Source organism: Ovis canadensis, chromosome 2 (genome assembly GCF_042477335.2).
Source record: "Ovis canadensis isolate MfBH-ARS-UI-01 breed Bighorn chromosome 2, ARS-UI_OviCan_v2, whole genome shotgun sequence".
Taxonomy (NCBI): Eukaryota; Metazoa; Chordata; class Mammalia; order Artiodactyla; family Bovidae; genus Ovis; species Ovis canadensis.
The window spans coordinates 140,321,985-140,347,828 of NC_091246.1; the positions used below are offsets into that span (position 1 = coordinate 140,321,985).

Consider the following 25,844-nt stretch of genomic DNA (forward strand, 5'->3'; position numbering starts at 1 on the left):
ACATTTCATGCAAAGATGGGCTCGATAAAGGACAGAAATGGTATGGACCTAACAGAAGCAGAAGATATTAAGAAGAGGTGGCAAGAATACACAGAAGAACTGTACAAAAAAGATATTCACGACCTGGATAATCACAATGGTGTGATCACTCATCTAGAGCCAGACATCCTGAAGTGTGAAGTCAAGTAGGCCTTAGAAAGCATCACTATGAACAAAGCTAGTGGAGGTGATGGAATTCCCGTAGAGCTATTTCAAATCCTGAAAGATGATGCTATGAAAGTGCTGCACTCAATATGCCAGCAAATTTGGAAAACTCAGCAGTGGCCACAGGACTGGAAAAGATCCGTTTTCATTCCAATCCCAAAGAAAGGCAATGCCAAAGAATGCTCAAACTACAGCACAGTTGTACTTATCTCACGCAAGAGAGTTCTAGGAAAACATCTATTTCTGTTTTATTGACTGTGTCAAAGCCTTTGACTGTGTGGATCACAATAAACTGTGGAAAATTCTGAAAGAGATGGGAATACCAAACCACCTGACCTGCCTCTTGAGAAATCTATATGCAGGTCAGGAAGCAACAGTTAGAGCTGGAAATGGAACAACAGACTGGTTCCAAAAGGAAAAGGAGTACGTCGAGGCTGTATATTGTCACCCTGCTTATTTAACTTATATGCAGAGTACATCATGAGAAACGCAGGGCTGGATGAAGCACAAGCTGGAATCAAGATAGCTGGGAGAAATGTCAATAACCTCAGATATGCAGATGACAGCACCCTTATGACAGAAAATGAAGAAGACCTAAAGGGCTTCTTGATGAAAGTGAAAGAGGAGAGTGAAAAGGTTGGCTTAAAATTCAACATTCAGAAAACAAAGATCAGAAAACAAGCATCCCATCCCATCATTTCATAGCAGTTAGATGGGGAAACAGTGTCAGACTTTATTTTTTGGGGCTCCCAAATCACTGCAGATGATGATTGCAGCCATGAAATTAAACAACGCTTGCTCCTTGGAGAAAAGTTATGACCAACCTAGGCAGCATATTAAAAAGCAGAGACATGATTTTGCCTACAAAGTTCCATCTAGTCAAGGGTATGGTTTTTCCAGTAGTCATGTATGGATGTGAGAGTTGGACTATAAAAAAAGCTGAGCATTGAAGAATTGATGCTTTTAAACTGTGTTGTTGGAGAAGACTCCTGAGAGTCCTTTGGACTGCAAGGAGAGCAAACCAGTCCATCCTAAAGGAGATCAGTCCTGAATATTCATTGGAAAGACTGAGGTTGAAGCTGAAGCTCCAATACTTTGGCCACCTGATTGGAAGAGCTGACTCACTGGAAAAGACCCTGATGCTGGGAAAGATGTAGGCAGGAGGAGAAGGGGATGACAGAGGATGAGATGGTTGGATGGCATCACCAACTCAATGGAGATGAGTTTGAGTAAACTCCAGGAGTTGGTGATGGACAGGGAGGCCTGGCATGCCGCAGTCCATGGGGTCGCAAAGAGTCAGACACAGCTGAGTGACTGAACTGAACTGATAGGTTGTAGATGCTTGCCAGAGAGCGGTGTGCTATAGTAACAGTTCTGTGTCTGCAGTCATTGTCTTCTCTGGCAGTTTAGAGTTGAACAAAGCCTCCTTCCCATGCTTTCCTAGGAGCATATTTCCACCCTTGATGTGAAAGGGAGATAAACCTGGATTTAGAGGTTTGAGATTAGCATTTAAGCCTGCTGGAGGAATTATAATCATTTATGTCTCAAGGTGCTTTGTCTGTTGTCTTTACAACCACCTCAGCTAGATATTAGGAAATAGTATAAGGAATGGGAATTGTTATTGGTTGGCTAGAAAATAATCTGCTCTGTAGGTAAGGAACTTCTTTTTTAGAATGAGACAGTAGTAGTCATGGGCAGGTAGAAAAGAATACCAAGGGTTAATTCTTTCAGAAAGCTTTTCAGTAAGTATTGGATTGGTTCCCTGCACTACTTCTATATTTTTAATATTTTAACTCTTATTCTTAACCAGATTGTATTGAAATTTCTGTTTTCTTTCTTCTGCTTGAACAAAAGTTTCTCAGAGTGGAGGGTCTGTTTGTTTTTTCACCTTTGTGTCTTTGTATGTTTGATGTTTAAATGTTTCCTGAACTCAACTGAGTTTAAATATTGCTTTGATTTTTCAAAGCAGTATGAACTGCATCGTCTTACTAGTTTTAGGAGTTTAATTTGATAGGTAACATAATCTAAACTTATCTGGTCCATATCATATAGCAATTTATTCATTTCTTAGTATTTAATGGGGTCTTCCCAGGTGTCACTAGTGGTTAAAGAATCTACCTGCCAGTGCAGGGGACACGAGAGGCACAGGTTCCGTCCCTTGTTAGGGAAGATTCCCTGGAGTAGAAAGTGGCAACCCACTCTAGTATTCTTCCCTGGAGAATCCCAGAGACAGAGAAGCCTGGCAGGCAATAGTCCGTGAGGCTGTAAGGAGTCAAGATGACTGAGGAGCTAACATGTTCTCTTTCTTTCAGGAGAACTTTCTTCTTCGTATCTCTTATATCATCTCTGATTCCGGGACTCAGAACTGTAGCTATTTGCACATTTCTCCACAGGAATTACCCAATTCTGTTGAGCAGGACATTCTTCACCACATTTATAAGCAAAACTATTTAAAAACAAATTTTTTTCTCTTATGTACCATTGGCTTTTATGGATAATCATATAGTTAACGCTGTTCGCCACTAGATGGGGTTTCAGTGAATGTAATGGAGTATTGCTGCTGCTGCTGCTAAGTCGCTTCAGTCGTGTCCGACTCTGTGCAACCCCAGAGATGGCAGCCCACCAGGCTCCCCCGTCCCGGGGATTCTCCAGGCAAGAACACTGGAGTGGGTTGCCATTTCCTTCTCCAGTGCGTGAAAGTAAAAAGTCAAAGTGAAATCGCTCAGTCGTGTCCAACTCTTAGCGACCTCATGGACTGCAGCCCACCAGGCTCCTCCGTCCATGAGCCATTGCCTTCTCCGATTAGCTGGGTTTAAAAATGAGGCACTCACCTAAGTAGTTTAAGTATGTTGTACTTGTCCTTAAGCTAATATCAGATAAGTAAGCTATGAAGTTAGGGAAGAGAGAGCTCCTTCAACTACATTGTGAGACAAATAGACTTTGATGAATTAGCCTGAAAACCAGACCACACTGACTGCATTTGAAAAAATTTAAAGCTTTCTGAATAGGTATTTTAAAATACGAGGTCTCATCTTTTCACCAGACTTCAAAAGTCAGGATTTTCACTCTTTTAATTATTGACCTTCAACCATAACCTTAAGGGCTAAGCTAAATGTTTCTCTTTTACCTTCTTTATGGTAGAGTTGGATATATTTTGCATTTATATGGCTGTTTTATTTTAGGAGCAGAGCTCTATTGTAAAGATTCTTAATAGTGAGTGGGTTTTTGGATGACAGTAGTTACAGAGAGTATAATTATCTGAGTGTTTTTATTTTTTTACTATGTTTCAAGAAGTGTTTCAAAAGTAAATACTTAATAGTGTGAAACCACTTCATTTTTCAGTATCCTTGCCATGAAAAAGAGGACGTGATAAGTTGTTCAGCTTATGAAATTCAAGTTACATGTGAATTCTGCCAGGTGTGTATGCAATAATTTGGTATTTTGGGCTATTTTTAAAATTGTTTTTATTTTTCATATTGTAGATTATAAGTATTTTCATAGGTTATTTCTAGATCATGTTTTTTTTTAATAAATAAGGAATGTTTACAAGTATGTAGTTTAGCTGATATTCCTATTGTATTTTTAAATTATTAAATAGAGCATCAAAATACACTTAACTATGACAGAGATAAATACATATATTTTAGGGTTTTGATTTCTCCTTAAATGAGTTCCAGATAATACTAGTCCCATGAGGTGAAAAAAGGTTAAGATAGAAAATGGGTGTGGCAGATATGCTGTATTCTAGGTGCTCTTCTGTCAGTTCCCTTGAACATATTAAGTCTTTGAAAAGTCCTGCCTCCCAGAAGAAATATTCTAGCACTCCCCAAATCTGACTATTATAGCGATTGTCATCTCTGTTTGTGAAGGGCTTTTTCTGAAAGGTTTTTGAAGGTTACATATTTCTGAAAGGCTAACAAACTAGTGTTGAAAAAGAAATAATTTTACAGAATTGTTAGTTCAGTCAAATATAGTTGTTACATGTAATTTGTAGGAAGAAAGCAAAAAAAACCCCTGCAAGTTAATGGAAGAACTAATGAATGGAAGAACTAATTAGGAACTTTCAAGTCTAAATCAAAAAGTAGGAAAATAATGTTGACTTGAAAATGTCTTTTTTGTAGTTTTTGGTTTAAATCAGGATCCAGGAACGTCCCCATATTGTATTCTGTTTAATATAGTTTATTCAACCTCTTTTAACCTAAAGCAATTCCCCTCTACTTTCTCTTTTCTTTTGTTCCCCATGACATTTATTTTTGAGGAGACCAGGTCTTTTGTGCTGTAGAATTTCTCTAATTGTATCTGAGTAGTGGTATTTGACCTTTTTTTTCTATCTCCTTTATTTCCTGTAGTATAATCTAGAAAAGCTTGATTAGATTTCAGGTTTGGATACAGCCGCACCCCCTGCCCCCCACCACGAATACATAATGTGCTTTCCGCTGTCTCATCAGGGGACTCACAATATTTGTCCCACTTTTGGTGATGTTAATTTAACACTGACCCATGAGTTCAGATGCTGTCGATGTGACCCAGCCATTATGAAACTCCCATCACCTTTGCTCCTGATGGTTTTATCAGACATTGATGAGAGTTGCCTGTCCATTATTTCATTGGTATTTAAAGTAGTGATCTTCAAATTGTTTCATTCTTTCCACACATATGCTACTGAACAGGAAAGGTTTAACCTAATAGATCAGAGTTCTTAACATTTTTTCCTATAATGTGAAATCTGCATGTTGCATGTCTTTATTCATAATAAGAAAGTGGAAGATGGGGTTAAAATGTCAGTAAAACTTCTACTTCACATTCAGATAGAAAAGGTAAAAAGCTTAATGAAAATCAAGTAATATTACATTTTAAGTTGTTTATTTAAAACTCTGTACTGTAAAATGTTTAACTACCTCTGAATGTTTTATTATAGGCAATACAAGGACCTGTGGAATATGAGTGATGACAAACCCTTTCTATGTACTGCCCCTGGATGTGGCCAGGTAATACATAAATTATTTGGTATGTTCACATTTATTAAACACTTATGACAGTGAATGTTGTCATTCAGGGGATTCCTTTACTATATTTTGTACAACTTTGGAGTTAGAAAGAAAATAACCCAGAAAAATTTGGAGAAAAAAATTCATTTTCCTCAGCAGCATATCTGAATTTTAAAGAAGACAATCTAATATGGAAAAAAAAAAGTTAAATCTTGTAAGGGAAAGATGGAAAACCTGGAGAAAACACAAGGTTTAAAAGTATTTTCATTTGACCATTATTAGTTGAAAATCATTGTAAACTGCCCAGTTGAAAATCAGATACATTATCTTGTATAAAAATTGTTTTGTTTGCTGAACTCTTGTGAAATTAACTAATTTTTACCTCTGAGCAAACCACTAATGTACAGCATATCACTAATATACTAATGTTAGTAAGTCTAAAATCTTTAATATAGGCTTGTGTGAAAGCATTTTCAGAAAATAATATTTTATTGTTTCAGAGGATATTTCAGTGTTTTTCAATAGGCCATTAAATAATTTAATGTTGTTATAATAATCTTAAAATAACTATAGACACTGAGGAATGAGAAAATAAATTTAATGTGTAGTGAAATTATAGAATACTTAAATATACAAACTATAAATCATAAATATTAAAATGTTTCTTTGGTTCTCATTGTTTTCTTTAGTTGAGACTTTCAGATATAATTTATATATAGTAAACTGCATATTATAAGTGTACAGTTTGATACATTTTAACATATGTATGTACCCATAAAACCATCACAATTCAGATAGTGAGTGTATCATCATCATCTGAAGTTTCCTGTGCTTGTTATGCCTCCCTCTCACCCCTCCCAACCCTGTCAACCTCTGTTCTGCCTTCTGTCACTATAGGTTAGTTTTTATTTCTAGAATTTTATGTAAGTGAAATCATACAGTATGTACTTTTGACTGGATTCTTTCATTCCACATTATTTACAGTTTCTCCATACTATCTGATCAATAGTTAATTCCTTTTCATTGAGGAATAATATTTCCTTAATTCACAAGCAGTTATTTATTCACTTGTTTATGAACTTTCGGCTTATTTCCAATTTTTAGTTGTTAGAAATAAAGCTATTGTGAATATTTAAGTACCAGCCTTTGTATGAACACATTCTTTCTTTTCTCTTGGGTGACTACCTAGAAGGGTAGTGGTGGGGTCATATGTTATATATAATAGGAGACTGTCAAACTGCTTCTAAAAGGGAGATACCACTTAATATTTCCACCAGCGGTCTGTGAGCAGTCCTGTTGTATAATACCCTTGCCAATATTTGGTGTGATTCTTTTAATTTTAGCCATTTTCATTGGGTGTATACTGATTTATTGTGTGTTAATTTGCATTTCATTGATGAAAAGATGAGCACTTTTTCATTTGTGTATTGGCCATTTTTATACCTTATTTTTTGTGAAATATTTTCAAATCTTCTGCTTGTTTTTTAAAATTGAGTTGTCTTTTAATTATTGAGTTGTATGAGTTCTTTAAATATTCTGGATACCAGTCCATCTTCAATTTTTTATTTATGTCTCTGGTTTCCAACTTGATTTTCATAATATGAAAATAATCTGTCCATCAAAAGATGGATAGATGTTTCTAATTTTGATGAAGTCTGATGTGTTAATTTTTTCTCTTTGATTGTTGCTTTCTGTGACTTATCTAAGAAACTGTTGCTTACCTTTAAGACACAAAAATACTCTCCTTCATGTTCCTCTGAAAGTTTGGCTTTTCATTTAGGTCTCTTGCCTTTTGAATTAATATTTGTGCATAAGTATGAGGTAGGAGTTGAAGCTCACTTTTTTTCCCCATATGGCTTTTCAAAGATTCTAGTGTCATTTGTTGAAAAGATTTTTTCCTTTCTCCATTAAATTGCTTTATCCCTTTTCTTGAAAACCAAATGATTTGTAAAGCATGGATCTATTTCTGAGCTCCTATTGTGTTTTTTCATCAATCTGTCAATTTTTATGCCAGTATAGTGAGCCTTCCAGTCACTTAGGGTAAGTTCTGTGATCTACTTCTCCTTTTTCAGGATTGTTTTAGATAGTCTTTTAATTGTAGACCTTCTGGTGAGGGTGTAGTGGTATATAAAGATTTTAGTTTACATGATGTCCAGTGATGCTGAGCAGGATAAAAGTGGGGCTTCCCTAGTGGCTCAGACGGTAAAGAATTCACCTGCTATGCAGGAGACCCAGGTTCAATCCCTGGGTTAGGAAGATCCCCTGAAGAAGGAAATAGCTACCCTCTCCAGTATTCTTGCCTGGAGAATTCTATGGACAGAGGAGCCTGGTCTTGGGGTCGCAAATAATCAGACACAACTGAGCGACTGACGCTTTCACTTTCAGAGGATAAAGGTAGAAGTTACCAGAGTCGGTGACATTTTAAATGGATTGGTCAGTGAATGCCTCTGTAATAAGGTGACACTTGAATAAAGACGTGGAAGCAAACCCTACACATACCTTGGGGAAGAGTTTTCCAGAGTGAAAGAATAACAAGTTTAAGGCCAAGAGGGAAGAAATGGATTTGGTGTGTTTAAGAACAGAAAGATGACTGCTGTAACTGGAATGTTATAGTGATTAACTAGGATAAGGGTAGGAGATGAGGTCAGAAAGGTAGGGAAATAAAAAGAGCCCATAACCTGTAGAGCTTTTTTGTTGACTATGGTCTAAGGTGTTTGGGTTTTATTCCCAGAGGAATGAAAAGCCATTGCTGAGCTAATAGTGGAAGCTGGGAAAGTAGAGACTGGCAGCAGGGACATATAGAGAAATAGAGTGATTTGACATATATTTTGGAGATAAGTTTTGTATACATTTTTCTATAAATTCAAGAAAGCAAATTTCAAAATCCTTTTCCACTAAAATTTTGGATATGATTTACTCCTTGGATTTGGGACTAAGTTAAATAGAAAGATGGTCCATTTTGCTGAAATGGACTGTACAGAGAGAGCATAATTCTGTAACCCCTGGATGATAGCTAATACAGTATGTTTCTCAAGCCAGCCTTTGGACCATGACTAATTTTGCTGTGTTGTTCTAGGAATCATTCTTGAAAACTCAGTCTCAGACAAGTCGCTGATTCTTTGTCTTATTCTTTTCTGCTTAAAATAGTTGGAATTGTCATCTTGTGATTGACTCTTTAGTAATATATATGCCACTTTTAATAAAAAGCATTGTATTTAAATTTACTTAAGAAATAAGGTTAAATGAAGGTTAGCTCTCATTTGGCATTTAACCAAATGAAGATTAAATGCCAACAAAAGATCAGAGAGGATGAGAACCCAAGATCAAATTAGTAATGTCTAACTTTCCCGGTTTTTGGTACCTCAACCCCAAAACTGGGAGATAGAACCAGTGAGAGAATGAATTCAGTAAAATTAGGGGAATTAAGGTAAATGGAAATGAGATAATTTTCAGGTCGAGAAAATATTTTAAAATTGCTGAGGAAAATTACACAATCTGTTCAAGCACATCCATATTGTTTATAGACACTATTAATGCTTCCTTAGCTGACGAGATGAGGCAAATGGAACACTACACAACACATCCCAGGGGTAAAGCCAGAGCTTATTCACCTCAATACCAGATCCAGGAAGTCTGGGAACTTTCTGATATTCATTATTTGAGTTCTCGTAGCAGACTGCCTTGTACATGCCCAATCCATGGCACAAATAGCCAAGAGACTGAGAGGAGACTGCCCCTCAGGCCACAAAGAATAGGAAGGAGAGCCTTTGTAGAGTCTTCTGCAGATAGCAAGGGCATTCCAGCGCTTTATCAGGCCTACAAGTCACCCCACTGTTCTTCCTCAGTATATATATCAGCAGCATCTCCATCTAATGATGCTGTCTATAAATCAATCTATTATTAGTTTGACATTTTCAACCATTAGAATGTTTATATTTTTGGCAAAGCAGCAGCCATTTTACTTCATTCATATTAAAAATACTCCTTCTGCACTCTCCTTCATTGCTGGCAAAAGTGCAAGACGGCAAATGCATTTACACTTTGACCCAGCAATCCCACTTCTGGGATTCTGTCCCACAGATGTTATGTCAAAACTATGAAAAGACATATGCTAAGGTTATTAAATATATGTTCAATATATTTTGGTACCTGGGAATCTTTGGACAGTGGTTTTCCATGGGAATAGAAGCTGAAAACTACAAAGCTCCTTTGCAGCTTTAGTTTGGAAGTGACACGGCATCAGTTCTGTAGCATTCTGTTGATCATGCAAGTCACCAGACCAGCTCAGACTCAAGGGGTGGAGAATAGGTACCATCCTCTGGATGGGAGGATCAACGTTAACCACACGGCAAAGGAAGGAGGGTATATATCCTACCAAAAGGAATTTGTGGCCATGTTTTACAATATGCCACAGATGAATACTGCAATATTTCTAGGTAGAATAATTCTTGGGATTGGTCTAAAAAAAAAAAAATGCATTGGGTGAATTGTGAGTAGAGGTGAAATAAGACAGACCATAGGTTGATAATTGCTAAAGCTGAGTGAAGTGTACCAAGGGTGTTTATTACACTATTTTTTAAAAATTTACTTAAATTCAACAGAAGAAAAAGCAACCTATGGCTGAATATAAGAACATGTATGTATCAGAGATTGCTTAAAAGACTTAGTATTTTTAGAAAATATGAAAAAATATTGTTAGAATAGTTTTTTAATATGAAAGGATATAACACTTATTTTTCTTCTTACTTCTCCTTTCCTCCTCCCTTGATGTCTGGTAATAATTATTTTTCCATTGGTAGAGTTAGGAATACAGTTTGATAATCCATAATCCCCATATGTCTTCAGTTTTACTTCTGTATTTAAGTAGTATAGAGAGGAAGGGTGAGAACTAAGCTTGAAGGCACTCCAGTGTTTAGCAGTCAGAAAGAGGGGAAGGACACAGAGGAGGCAGAGAAGCAGCAGACAAGACAACTGTGTTCTAGAAGTCAAGTAGAAAAAGTATTTCAAAATGTGGAGAAACAGTGTAGTCATACAGTTGATAGGATAATTCAGTATTTACTATTGAATTTAGAAATATGAGGACTGTTAAGACACCCTGATAAGAGCAGTTTCAGTGAAAGAGCAGTGACGACAGTGAGATTGGGGTTAGCCTGAAGAGCAAATGTGGAGAATCAGAAGTGGAGACATCGTAAGATACTTTTTATTTGTAATTTAGCTTAAAGGGAAATACTGCTGAGGAAGGATTAAAGATGGAGCTTTTTTGTTTGTTTTGAATTTTAAGGTGCGACTATCATAGCACACTTTACACTGCAGAGAGAGGAACTGTTGTAGAAATGGAGTCCTTAAGAGAGGATGGGATCCAGTGTTCAAGTGGAAGGACTGGCCTTAGATAGGACCATGGACAATTTATCCATAGTACCTGGGAATGAAAAGTCGGGAAGAGGTGTGGAAGGTTTGAATAGAGAAAAGGAACCATATCAAAACTTAGACAAGCATGTTTCTTCGATATGGTCACCATAAAAAACTACATTTCTGTATATTCTGTTGCACAAAAGAAATTATCTTTAGAGGCTATGGCATATTGTTATTAAGAGATTTGTATTACTTAGGATGCAGGCTGAGACAAAGAATCAACCTTAACAACAGACTGATGGGCTTGTTTTTTAATATAATAACCAGGAAGTAGGAGCCCCAGGTTGGCTGATTCTGTAATCCTCATCATGCTACTTCCATTTTTAGGTCCAAAATGGCTTTTCAGCTCCTGACATGAAGTCCACATTCCAGCAGTAAGGGAGGGAGAAGGGGAAGCAGAGAGGAGCGTGTATACACGCATCATTTTAGGAGCATTCACTGGAAGTAATGCAAATGATTTTCACTCATTCTTTTGATCCAAAAGAATATGGCCACCTAACTGCAGAGAAAGCTAGAAAATGTGGTCTTTGTTCTGGGCAGCCAAGTGCTCACCTAAAATTTAGAAATTCTTAATTTGAAGGAAAAAGAGTAATAGATATTAAGGGATAGCTGGCAGTCCTTGACATAATTTTCAGAGATGATTTTGAATTTGGGAACATAACAAAAATTCATTTGGAGCCAGAGTCTGTTTAAGGTGGGCAATACTAAAGCTACCAGTTGTGAGTTTAGTTAATAGTAATATATCAGGGTTGGTTTCTTAGTTTTGATAAATGTGCCACAATAATATGAGAACATTAGGGGAAACAAACTGAGTAAGGAGTGTATAGGAACTCTGTGTACAATTTTTGCAACTTTCCTGTAAATTAAAAGTTTTCCAAAATAAAAATTTCATTCAAAACAGTAACGAAAAAGGTCTACCTGAGAAACTCAAAAGTTGCTTGTGAACCATAGAATAGAGCTTTCAAATATTTATCAAGTGTGTAGCGTACCATGTCTCAATTTGTGCTCCAACTTGTTTCAAAAGAGATCGGAGGAATTAAAGTTCCATATAATATTTGTTATAGTAATAAAAGCAATTATAATGATACTAACGTTTTTAAACTTAGTCACTGTGCTACGAAGCTTATGTGGGTTATGTTATTTAATCCTGCACCAGTCCTATGAAATTGATGCTGCTGGCCTCATTTTACACATGCACAATCAAATATACATTATTGAATCCCTCTCAGTCACAGAACCTGTGAATACTGGAGGTAAGTGTGAACCCAAGCCTACTTTTGTGTTATGTTTATAGCAAAATATCCCAAAATAAAATGTTTAGCCTTCAAGGTATATTTCAGTAGGGGTCTTTGTATATGTATCTTTTTCAGTGAACATTAAAAGTTTTTCTTTTTTCTTAATTACAGAAGTATCACTGAGAACACTGACAAAGTAAAATCTAGAGAGGATGTCTGTTAACATTTGGTGCATTTCCTAAGTTCTTCCCCCCTTTTATTTTTCAAACAAAATTGGGATCATACCGCATGTATTAATGTGTATTCTATTTGTATGCCGATGACATTATATAGTATTATCCTATACATTATACAGTGTAGCACTATACTATATTACATAGTATCTTATACATTATATAGTATGACATGTTGTGTGTTAATTGAAAACATGAGTTTGAGTTCCTATGTAGTGTTCTGTTGCCAGAATATGTCCCCAAATCTACTTACCTATTCCTCTTTTATGGCCTAAAAATTAATTATTATGGCCTAAAAAAATCACAACATTGTGATGAATATTCTGTATAACCCCTTATGTACATCTCCCTAATTCCTCAAAATACATTTTTAGAAACCAAATTATCGGATCAAAAGGTGTACACATTTTTAAGGCTCCTCATACATTTTTTCGTATTGTTTTTAAAAACTAAAACAATTTTTTAGTTTCACTAATAACTTTAAGTATTTTTCTCATCATGAACACTTCATTCCTATGTATTAATAACTTTTTTGGCATATATTTGTTCTCTGAGATACTTAAAATAGTCTAATTTATGTTATAGTAATACCTTATAACTGTTACTGGCCAAGTGATAACTGGGCCAAGGTCAGCATCATCCATTTGTTAAATCTTGCTTGGACTAGGAATGGTTATGGTCTCTCTCTAGATTCAAATAGTAATTTCCTAGGAAATCAAAAATTCTATTAAGCATTGATTTTAGAAGCACCAATCTGATGGTGGTAGTACAAATTATGTTTTGTCACTAGTTAACAACATTCTTCCAGATTTAAATTTTAGCTTTAAAATACTTAATGGACTTAAATGTCAAATAGGTTTTAAAAATTGTAAGTATATTTCGTTGATAATGTTATTTCAGAGAGACCTAAAGAAATCAGTGCAAAATTTTTAACTGCTGGCTCTTTCTAGTAAATTTTTTTATGTCCCAGTCTCTGTTAGGTATTTCATAGATTGACTTGATAATTTCATTTAGTTTAACATGATGTTCCATTGAATTTGGTAAAAGAGATGAGGTTGAGATAATTTAGTGAAAGAGTCTTTTAACATTGAAATTCTTACATTTTACTGATAATAGCTTTGCTTTTGGTGATGCTCTCATTGAAAATTTTTTCTTTGGTGAAATATTAATACATTATAACTATTTTTTAAAGGAGATTAAGATTTCATTTTATTTAATCTGAAGTTCCAATGAAAGTGTGGGAGAGTGTGTGTATGTGTGTGTGATCAGTAACTCCCTGGTGTTAAATTAGAGTACTTAAATTCATGAAAGAAGTAGTAAAATGGGCTATTGGCCTAATGACCTTATAATTTAATACCTATCAGTATTTTAAATTAGGAATAATCATCTATATCATGGATATAAATGCATGTGTTAAATGCAGAATGATTGATTTAAGTTAATTCTGATAAGAGTGTTCACACTTTGGAAACACAAATTTCTCCCAATATCTGAGCTTAAATTAATTTTTTATGGAAGCAACTATTTCACCCCCTCCTATATTTGTCACGTTACCCTTACTTTTTAACCTTGTAAGAGATTGTTGGCCTATTCTGACTTTCTTGACTGCCTTTCCCATTGTTTATTCAGCTGTATGTTCAAAGTCTTTCTTATTTAACAAAACACTGCACATGTATAACATTTTCATTGGAGTAGTGCTCACAATTGCCTAGAAGAAAGAAATTGTATTAATTCAATATATTATTACTAGCAGTATCATTATTTTTCTACAAAACTTATTTTTAGAATAAACCTTTTAATTTCTCTGGAAAAACAGTTCAAATAGATTCTTGCAAAAATATTAGCTTGTAGTAGCTGTTTTGTATTTGTTGAAAAAATAATGCATTTTACATATATATATCTTTTACTTGTGACTGCCTTTTGACACTGTTTTAAGTTTCTTGTTAGAGGTAAATAAGTCTTCTCAGATGATAGGCAAGGTTATAGATAATATCTATATCATGATATAGATCCATGATAAATTGATACTTGTATCAAATACCAATTTCAGTGTATTTTACTCATGTATAAAAATATTATATGATTAACAACTCCTTTATAAATAGCATTTAGATAAACTTGATCTCTGTGTTCTCTTTGAAACTTTGTGAATTCATATTCCTGGCATTTCTCCTTTTACTATTCATATGATCTTAAATGTATTTTAGGGTCCTTTTACCTGCTATTTTTCACTTAAAATCAATCTTGTTGGTATTTTCAAATATTTTGTACAAAACATAATGTAATTTATTGTGTATGTAGTTGCTGTTTGATTTGAATATTTGTGTTCAAACCAGTAACTAAGCACAGGATACCGTTGGGATAAAATTCCTAGGAGATAACTTTCTAAGCTTGTCTGTTAATTATGCTGACTTTGCTGTTTTAAAATCTAAGACCTCTACTAAAATGCATTTTTTTGCAAATGTTTAATGATTGCCTTCAGTGGAGAAGCCACATTGTTGGGTTCTTTGGAACATAAAGTGAATCTTGCTTTAAGATGCTTGTAAGACATTCAAAACTGTAATGCAAAGTAAAAAGCAATGAAGTAGTGCTGGTAAATGCTATCACTGTTTATTCTCCAGAAGCTTCATATTGGAAACTCTTATCAAAGGATGACTATTTTTTATTTTTCCAAATTTGGAAAGGATTCTTATACGTAATGACAGAGCAGTAGGAAAATAGCACTTGCGTAGGGCAGAGCTAGATTATGATTGCTCAATGATTGTTTCAATTGTAAATGAGTAAGTCAAGGGATAAAGTTACTCTTTGCACCTATATACTCATCTCCAGTGGGAATATAAACAGGTTATAAAGAGGGGACATTAATAATTTTCCACTGGTGTACAGTAACTTAAAAACAATATAACCAAATTAAATTAACGCTTAATTCACCGTTAGGAACAATCTGTGGTTTGATGGTTTTTGTTTCTTTTAGATTGGGCTTAAAGATTCAGTTCTTTACTTGTAAGGAGATCATTCTTTCAGTTAGCATTTATTGACTACTTACTATATGTTAAATTTAGGGAAACTGAAATAGTAGGAGCTCAGTCTACTTGAAATATGAAAGCATCAATAAAATATTGCTAGGTGCTATAAACATATACTGTGCAGAGCAAAATCAGATATAAATGACAGGAATTAACTTTTTACAGTGGGCTTGTGGGCTGGACTAAGGATGATACAGGTCACACTTTTAATATTGAGAAAAGAAAGCATAATAGATAGAAATATTTCTTTCTTTTACATTGTTTTAAGGTTAACCCTAAAGCTGCTATCATTAGTTGCATGAGAGGATTTATGTACTGAGTTGAATAGGGAATGGTAAGACCACAGGATAAGGAATCCATTTTTTGGTGGTTCGGAAAAACCATGTTCATTATTTTAACATCCCATTTTTAAGGATATAGCCTAGAGAGTGAGTATAGATCTCTTAATTTGACATCTTATAATTATTTCTTTGAAATTAAAAAGTGCGTGCTCTATATTTCAGTTGTAAATGTTGCTAAAGATAAGGAGCATCTTCATAAAGATTGATATCCAGACACAGGAGATATTTAAACAATGTATTTATTATATTGTAATCATAAATGTCACCTTTAGCATGTAGGACCTATCAAAGTTAAGTGTAGCTTTAGAAATAATTTTGCTTCATTTTTTTTATGAGTATGATAAAAAATGTAAAACCACTTTATTCTAAGTTAAATGTTTTATTTTAAAATGAATTGCTTTATTGTATTCACTGCTATTTCTTTGCTGGATTATAATCAAGGCATTCTTTTTTTATGTGGTAACATAAAGCACCTGATTTACTTCTTAATTTGTCCAGGAGTAATATTTTTATAAGAAAGTTCTCATTTTAAAAGTGGTAAGTAACCTGAAATCTAAGTAAAATAACAATACTTTCTTCAAAAGTCATTATACCATGGAGTATATATTTCTACTATGATATGGCAAAAATTAACAGTGATCTATTTTTAGTGTCCAAATGAAATTTATGTAAAGTTTCTTTGCCTCAGGTTTTTTTTAAATGCTCTCAAATGAGTTACATGACCTAGTATTATCATTATTGCTCATTCTTGGGTAATGAGTTTCTCTATGATTAAGACCTAGTATGTTTATCTATACTAACAGTAGATTCTTTATTGTTAACAAACTGCTATGTCTTTGTTAATGGTGGTTTTACATGTTGTGGAAATGAAAATTTCCTTATCATTTAACTTATTTGATCAAATTGAAAATCTTAACTATATTTTAAAACTTTTTGCCACAGCGTTTTACCAACGAGGATCATTTGGCTGTCCATAAACATAAACATGAGATGACACTGAAATTTGGTCCAGCACGTAATGACAGTGTCATTGTGGCTGGTTAGTATATGCTTTTATTAATAGTTTATATACATATTTCACCTGGAATGTGCACAATTTTTGTGTATTCTCTGTAAATAATATAGTCTGGTGATATTCCAATAGCTTCATTTACAATAAATGTTGGCAACATGTATTTTACCCATTACATTTTCATGTTTCCTTCTGACCATTCATTTCACTTTTTTGTATAGTTTTCGAATGTAGACTTCAATATCATTTTTTGTGGAAGTTAATTAGGATCTGGGAGCATTCATACCATTTCCAGAATTTACATTTAACTGATAATTCAATTAACATGATGTTAGTCATTGTTTCTTTTAGCTGTTTACATCTGCTTTACAGTGCTATGTAAAGCTAGAAAATGATCAGGCTCCTCCTGTTGGAGAAAGCAGTTAGCAGACTTGTTCATTAGGATTTTGTTTATGTTTCTGTTTGGACTAAACATCTGTGTTAATAAACGGGGCTTAAATTCAATCAATGCTTTTTATTTTTAGATGTTGCTCCTATGAACATACTGTATCACCTAAATGGGTGATTATCTTTCAGTATGTGAAGAGAGAAGCCCAGTGCATGCACTGATTTATTGTCCTTCCATGCTGTCAGCTACTTCTTTTTTGGGTATTTATAGATGCATACCTCTCTGTATATGTATACACATAGAAGTATTGTGATAAAATGATTTTATATAAAATTTAATACATAAATTTCAGCGCTTTTGTCATAACCACAGTCATATATTACAAATATTCAAATTAATGTTTTAATTTTTTTTCTCTTGTAAAGCTTAGGTTATACTATTTGTAAGTCTAGAATTATACCTAAATACTGAATATTATTAATACTTTAAATTATTACCCAGCTTGAAATCAAATTATCTCTCTTAAGCATTGTATATGATAATGAGGAAAAAAGATAATTCTTATTATTCAGTATCAAGATTTTTGTCTTGAAAAAACTGGAGGTAACAGATAATTCACCAAAAAACAATTTGTTTAGGAAAAATGTAGGGGAACACTCAGCACATCTTCATTTCTATAAGTAAAAGGAAGCAGGTAAGAGTGTGGTATGTATTTCTTTAAAATACCATGTATCAGATATTGAGAGAGAAAACCAAAAATGCAAACAAAATAACTACAGCCTGGAAGTTTCACTCCCCTGGGCATGAAGGTCTTTCCTTCTCTGGAACTTCTTGCCTTAGAGCCATATCTCTCTCTGTAACCTTTAACTCAAAAATATTTTGAGATTGGTTTCTAGAACTTACTTTCCTATTTGTTTACATTTAATGTGCTAGAAAAGTAGAACACATCTAAACATAGCACTTGACTTTTTTTCTTTAACTAAATATATTTGAGTAGTATAGCGTAACTGTGTAAATATAGTGCATGATGCGTGTGATATATATTTGATGATCAATAGCCAAAAACCATATGCATGTTTAAACAATTGTGCCTGTATTGACTTTTTTCTTTCCAAGCCTGATCATTACAGTAATTGCTGATAAAACATGATTTTTGCATATGTATTTTATTTTTAAGACTCCTCTCCCTTTAATTGGAGAAGGCAATGGCACCCCACCCCAGTACTCTTGCCTGGAAAATCCCATGGACGGTGGAGCCTGGTGGGCTGCAGTCCATGGGGTTGCGAAGAGTCAGACACGACTGAGCGATTTCACTTTGACTTTTCACTTTCATGTATTGGAGAAGGAAATGGCAACCCACTCCAGTATTCTTGCCTAGAGAATCCCAGGGATGGGGGAGCCTGGTGGGCTGCTGTCTATGGGGTCGCACAGAGTCGGACACGACTGAAGCGACTTAAGAGCAGCAGCAGCTCCCTTTAATACAAAATAGGAACCTTCTCTTAGGCATAGACAAATCTTTTGAGCATGAACAGAAGAGTCAAATTTAGGTTCAGTCTACTATTGCAATCATGATGGATGGACCTAGGTTGATACAAGAATGCTGGGCCCTTATTATAATACCATTTTGTATGTCTTTCGGGGAGTATAGGTTATGTACATTGCAGACTATTAGGTAAAAAGATGACAAAAAGTCCTTCAGTAAGTTTGATACTACTACTACTGTCTGAGGTAGGCCTATATTATATCTAATGTGTATAACAAATAGATAATTTTAGTGTAAAATATTTATATGTAGTAAACACATTAATACTCTGTGTATACGTTGGGTTGAGGGTGATGATAAAACAGTAAGTGATGCCCACTCTAGGGATCCAGTAATTAACAAATACATATTTTAATTTCACAGAAGGTTTTATGAGTATTATATCTTAAACCAGGAGTCAGTCTTATACTTTTATTTAGTTTAAGCTAGATCCTTGATGTAACTTATAAAGTTGATGCCCTAAAGTATATAAAATGTGAATAGAATTGAATGTGCCATTAATCATAATCAGTGTGAGCAAACAGCCTTGAAAATAATAAGACTAAACAGGCAAAATTCATAACTTAGCTGTTTTTCATTCAGTGTAGACCTTAACTAGCTATTGTTTTGTAATTGATATGTGCTCACGTGTACAGCCAGTTTGTGTTTTAGTGCAACACTGTTTTGTCTTAAGCCTGCTTTCATAATAGATTATGAACACTAGTGGAAGGGCCAAGTTAAAGCAAATATACATGTTCTTGTCTTAGTTCTCCCCAAATTGCATGTATTTTAAGTATTTGTAAGTTTTAATAGTGTAAATTTTAAAAAAAATTTGTGTTAGATAATGATAATAGTTTATCTCTGAATAGAGGATGCTTATGTCCCTCTACTCAGAACATGTGGAATAAGGAACAAGAAGGAATTCTTTTCATACTTTTATTGTTCATAAAGTTGGAGGAAATACCTTCAACTGCAACAAGAACTTAACCAAATTTTGTTTGCTTTAAAGGAAGAGGTCTTTCCAAAGAGAATTAACAGCTGACTGAACCAGTCCTGCTAATTCATTAATTTACTTGCTAAAATACTTTAGAGTCCGGTATGATACTTAAATCTGTGTAATTACTTATTGACATTTATTTCAGATCAGACCCCAACACCAACAAGATTCTTGAAGAACTGTGAAGAAGTGGGTTTGTTTAATGAGTTGGCAAGTCCATTTGAGAATGAGTTCAAGAAAGCCTCGGAAGATGACATTAAAAAAGTATGTTATCAGCCATGAAATTAAGAGTGCTTCTGACAGAACAGTTTTCATTTGTTGCTTTCTTATTTTAGATATACTGATTGGCTGTTTTTAAACTCCTAACACTTTGTTTAATTTGCATTTTTAGATGCCTCTAGATTTATCTCCTCTTGCAACACCCATCATAAGAAGCAAAATTGAGGAGCCGTCTGTTGTAGAAACAACTCACCAGGATAGTCCTTTACCTCACCCAGAGTCTACTACCAGTGATGAGAAGGTTAGAAGTTTGTATTTACAGAAGAAACTCAAACTAAGTGGGAAAAAAAATCAGCATTCTCAGTAAAGTCTAATATTTGATCTAGATAAAATTTTAATGTAATATGCATTAATCAGCATCAGGTTGTACTTGCCTTACATGTGAAACCCTGTGAATCCTAAGAAATTTTAGGGAAAGAAGATAATTTGTTTATCTATAATTTTTTATGACAAATTATTGGAGAGAATAGCAGTCATTTAAGATAAACCTGTTATTTTTTTAGAGGATACATAAATTTATAAATTTAATTTCTCTGGGTTTTGCTTTTTTTTTTTTTTTGCTACTTTTGTACAGTGACAGCTTAATTAAGAATCTTTGCAACTAAAAATTGTTTGAACAAAGGTTATATAGACTTTTAAAAGGTTAAAGGAATAGCTACTTACTTCAGCAGTCATCTTTGGTAATAGCAACTAATAGGATGACGATGACACTGTCTTACTTGTTATAGTCTTTCTGTAGTAATTTAGTGCCTCATTCCTAGATCTGACTACTTTGGTACCAGGGACCAACTGGGGTATATTATGTGCTGAGCTACCATTATTACAGATATTTCTCAATTAATGGTCATTCATTAGCACATCTACTAAACACATTTATTTGGAGGCATGGGGCACAATAAAAGGCAATGACAGTGTTCTTTTGTAGGTTATGTTACTCTAAAATCATAGCCTAACTAATGGACTTTTGCCATGGCAGAGGAGCTAGAAGTAAGGCAGGAAAGGTAACTATTCATTGATGCCTAGGAATAAATGCTTTGACCATTAGGTGTTTTGTATTTTTTTATTTACTTATAATAGTACATTCTCGTTATTAAAAAACTTTAAGAATCCAGAAAAATATAAGAAAGAAATTACCTTTTACCCCATAACTGAGCTGTAAGAATTACTAGTATTTTGAAACATTTTTGCTAGATATATGCATAACCTTTATACGTAGAAATATACATATATATATTGGGCTTCTGTAGTGGCTCAGATAGTAATGAATCTGCCTGCAGTGCAGGAAACCCGAATTCAATCCCTGGGTTGGGAAGATCACCTGGAGGAAGGAGTGACTACCCACTGGAGGATTCTTGCCTGAAGAATTCCATGGACAGAGAGGAGTCTGGCAGGCTACAGTCCATGAGGTTGCAAAGAGCTGCCTAACACTTTCACACATATACAAGTGAATAGTTACATAGAAGTATAAAGGGATAAAAAGATAAATATCAAGAAGAATCATAGTTTACTTTTTTATATCATGTTTTAGACAGTCAGCATTAATGAAGATTTTCCCATGCCATTGGAAAATTTTCCAAAGTCATTATTTTTAATGGTTGCACTTTATTTTGTCATTATCATAATGTATTTACAGATCTTGAATGTAAATATTATTTCCACATTATCACAGTTATAAGAAATGCTGTTAAATCTTTGATATAAATATCTTTTACCTAGAGAATATTCCAGTCCCTTCACAGTCAACAGTTTTTTCCTGCTGGTTGCTGCTTTAGCCCTCTTAGGGGTACTTCTTCCTGCATTCTTCAGTCATTAGCTCACACTGGGCAGGGCATAGTTATTGGAATAGTTGTAAGAAGTAAATTCTGAGCCCCCTTCTTTCTCAGTTTTTTCCTTCTTAAATGCTCTCATCCAGACCTGTAACTTTAAAAACCATCTACCTGGTTTCCAAATTTGTATCAACCCAGATATTTCCCAGATTTCCATATTCATATGCAGCTCTGTCTTGACATTTCCCTTTATGTGTCATGTTAAATGTAGTATGTCTAAATTAGAGCCCTTCACCACCACCATCCCCCCCCCCCCCCCCCCCACCAATCTTCTTCATCTCAGTAAATTTCCTCTCCATCCACCTAGTTGCTTTGGCCAAAAATAAAGAATACTTAATTCCCTCTTTTTCTTCTCAATGAAACCAGTAGCATATCTTACCAAACCTACTTCCTGAATATATCCTTAATTTATCTCTTTCATCTTCACTGTCACAACTGTAGTCCAAATCATCTTTTACTTGGATTAGTGTTACCTTCTAATAATTGTTAATAATTGTTTGTTAATATATTGTTCAGTTAATAAAACTTTTAACAATTACCAGGACTTTCTACTTCCATCTCCAACCTATTTTTCATTAGCTGTATATTTTTCTTAATTGGTGGCTTTGTATTTCTTTTTTAAATTCTTTTTAATTGAAATGTAACAAACATGCAGAAAGTGTCCAAACACAAGCATATACAGAATACTTAGATTTATGTAGATGTATATCTGAATATATATGTATGTGAGTGAAAGTCACTCACCAGAATACTGGAGTGGGTAGCTGTTCCCCTCCAGGGAATCTTCCCAACCCAGGGATCAAACCCAGGGCTCTTGCATTGCGGGTGGATTCTTTACCAGCTGAGCCACCAGGGAAGCTAGACTGTATATTTTTAATATGTCACTTCCGTGCTTAAAATCCTTCAGTGGTTTGCCTTTGCATTTAAGGTAATTCACACTTCTCCATAAGCCATCATTGATTTAGACTTGTATTCTTATCCAACCTCACCTCATTCCTTTCCTATGATAGTGTTCATCAGATATTCTAAGCTTTTTCCTCCCTCAAAGACATTGCTCTTGGTATTGCTTCCTTCTCCCTAGAATGCGCTCCTCATCTTTTCAGTACCAGTTCAAATGCCATTTTTCAAAGAAGCTCACTTTACCTCACTATGCTATCTAAAGTAGCCAACTCCAACTTTCCCTCAGTTAATCTCTCATGATTTATTGATATTATGTTATACTGTTAGTCTGTAAGACATTACTGTCCAAAATTTTCTGGTTTGTTTTACTTGTTTACTGTCTCTTTTCCTCCTAGTCCTTCAGGGCATGTTGTAATTTCTCAAACTTGTCAAGTAAACGAAGTTCCAATAGTACTAGTTTATCTTTCTTCCTGTGTAGCTTAATAAAATTGTGAGAATAAATGGCAGTATAAAGGCAAATTCAAGGAACATGGTGGACCAATTTTTATACTAGTTATGGAGTTCTGGATAATCTGTTTTCTAATCTGTAAATTGGGGAAAAGACCATCTATAAGGTTCCGTGTTTTTCTTTACTTTGGAAAGATCTTACTACAATAGTTAGTTTTACATTCAAGGTATTAATATTACTTCACCTTTTGATACTGAGAAATTATTGGTAATGTAGAGATAGTTATCTGAAATTGGCAAACATTTGTATTACTTAAAAAAAAATTTTAACATTTTTATTATTGAATTGATATCAACTATAAAAGAGTCTCCTGGACCTACTTCTTCTTTATACAATATAATGATGGAGTAGGACAAGGAAGTCCCATCTGGATTTTAAGTTCTGTACTTCCATGAGAATGGAATTGTAGTTTTATTTTTTACTAGAATTCTCATGGAGTTATATAACCAAGTTGCCCAGCCTAAGTTATTTCTAGATTGATGGTAAAACAAGTTGTACTGAAAAAAACCACTCAGATGTTTTTTAAATTAAAATATTAACACTGCATTTGAAACAATTATCTCATAATTAACTTTAAATAAATATTAATATATTTTGGGGTGATACTAAGTACTGAGTTTGTGGGGTTTTTTTAAGACATGTCATTCTATTCATTAAGGTACACTAATTGACTTGGATTTTTAAATTTCATTGTTTCTCCATCTCATTATTAAATAGGAAGTACCATTGGCACAAACTGCACAGCCTACATCAGCTATCGTTCGTCCAGCATCTTTACAAGTTCCCAATGTGCTGCTTACAAGTTCTGACTCAAGTGTCATTATTCAGCAGGCAGTACCTTCACCAACGTCAAGTACTGTAATCACCCAGGCACCGTCCTCCAACAGGCCAATTGTGTAAGTGATTTGGGCCAGTCATTGAATTTTCTGAATTGTTAAGTTTTTGTTTTCATGGTTTTCCTAAGACATTTAATTATTCTAATTGTGGCATTAGTTTTGTGTGTTAATCATTTTTGCATGCTTTTATTTTTGGAAAAAATGCTTGGGTAATTTTTTTTTAATGTGAATGTTTTCTAACACATTAGAAAACTTATACAGAGCTTAATTTTAAAGACAACACAGATTGTGATTTTAAGATGGTCTCTTATTTTCATGCTATTTTACACAAAACACATAAGATTATCTTTATCACTAGATAACATTTCTTTCAGGGCTTCCCTGGTGGCTCAGATGGTAAAGAATGTGCCTGCAATGTGGGAGACCTGGGTCAGGAAGATCCCCTGGAGAAGGGAATGGCTACCCACTCCAGTATTCTTGCCTGGAGGAATCCCATGGACAGTGGAGCCTGGCAGGCTATTGTCCATGGTGTTGCAAAGAGTAAGACTCAACTGAGTGACTGACACAAAACATTTCTTTCAGTTTTTACAGGGAGCTCTCAAGAGCTTTCTGATAAGAATTTCTCTCAATTAATATATTGCAGTTTGTTCTCTAAGTAAATTCGTAGCTTTCCCCATTTTTTTTCCTTTTTTCCTACACTGCTTGCATACATTGTGCATTTAAGATGCAATTAAAACTAATTAAATTTTACAATGTGCTTTGCAGTGGTTCAGAAATGTTGGTTTAATTACTTGAGCAGCATATATACACCATGTATGATTTTTTGTGGGTATTTTGTTCATTTTATAAGAAATGGTATCAAGTTTGTATCTGTCACATGGGCATTTTCCTTGGGCTGGACCTCTTGTTCTTTTTTTTTCTTCCAGTTTTATTGAGATATACAGTGAACGTTTAGGGCTCCCCAAGTGGCGCTAGTGGTAGAGAACCCACCTGCCAGTGCAGGAGACATAAGAGATGCTGGTTCGATCCTTGGGCCAGGAAGATCCTCTGGAGAAGGAAGTGGAAACCCACTCCAGGATTCTTGCCTGGAAAATTCCATGGACAGAGGAGCCTGGCAAGCAGCTGTAGTCCATGGGGTTGCAAAGAGTCAGACATGACTGAGCACACCACGCACATACACATTACATCCCTAGTACTTATGTGTCTTCCAACTATAAGTTAGTATCTTCTGACCACCTTTGTTACCATACAGGGATGATATTACATTGTTAATGATTATATTCTTCACACTGTGAATTCATTCCTGTGACTCATTTACTTTGCAACTGGAAGTTTGTACCTCTTAATTTCTCTCATCCCTCCATTCCCTTCCCTCTGGCAACCACCTGTCTGTTCTCTGTTTCTCTTCTGTTTTGTTTATTAATTTTTTAGATGTCTCCAGAAAATTTATTTTTAAATTATAATAGTAAAAATACTTTTATATTTTTTAGACATCATTGATACGGATTTCTTTTTTCTAACTGCCCTTCTTTTGTTTTCCTTAGTCCTGTACCAGGCCCATTTCCTCTTCTGTTACATCTTCCTAATGGACAAACCATGCCTGTTGCGATTCCTGCATCAATCACAAGTTCTAATGTGCATGTTCCAGCTGCAGTCCCAGTAAGTTTTTAGACTATTTAATATTTTCTTTATAGAAAACTGATCTTTATAATCAGAAAATACACTTGGGGCTGCTTGATTAGTTTATGAAACTGAATTCAACAAAATACTTAGTGTTAAGTAATATTTACTCATTGATATTTACTGTGATAGCATAAATCTTTCGAGGCAAACATAACTGGATAAATAACATTTTTCAATCCTCGAAATCTTAATTGTTTTCCTTTTATTTTTAATATTAAGAACTAATTCCTAAGGTTCAAGAGGGAGAGGACATATGTATACCTATGACTGATTTATGTTGCTGTTTGGCAGAAACCAGCAAAATTCTGTAAAGCAATTATCCTTCAATTAAAAAATAAATTAAAAAAATAAACATAAGGTTGAATTAAAAAAAAAAACTAATTCCTTATTCAACCCATTTCAATTTGCTAGATTTGTAGAATTCAAATATTAACATAGGGGACTTCCCTGGTGG

The 25,844-nt window shown here is 34.4% G+C and overlaps 1 protein-coding gene across 11 annotated transcripts in view; it reads left to right on the forward strand.

Annotated features, from left to right (window-relative positions):
* Positions 1 to 25,844, forward strand: part of ATF2 (activating transcription factor 2) — a 79,666-nt gene that overhangs the window by 19,202 nt on the left and 34,620 nt on the right. For 3 of the 11 annotated variants that reach the window (XM_069577152.1, XM_069577153.1, XM_069577154.1), the window contains 7 exons: positions 3,547 to 3,621; positions 5,123 to 5,192; positions 16,382 to 16,478; positions 19,504 to 19,622; positions 19,750 to 19,878; positions 23,589 to 23,767; positions 25,252 to 25,366. In XM_069577152.1, the coding sequence (XP_069433253.1) occupies positions 3,590 to 3,621; positions 5,123 to 5,192; positions 16,382 to 16,478; positions 19,504 to 19,622; positions 19,750 to 19,878; positions 23,589 to 23,767; positions 25,252 to 25,366 (741 nt within the window). In that variant the 5' untranslated portion in view covers positions 3,547 to 3,589. The remainder of the gene's footprint in view (positions 1 to 3,546; positions 3,622 to 5,122; positions 5,193 to 16,381; positions 16,479 to 19,503; positions 19,623 to 19,749; positions 19,879 to 23,588; positions 23,768 to 25,251; positions 25,367 to 25,844) is intronic. The other 8 variants (XM_069577156.1, XM_069577155.1, XM_069577157.1 and 5 more) reach the window with 3 other exon arrangements.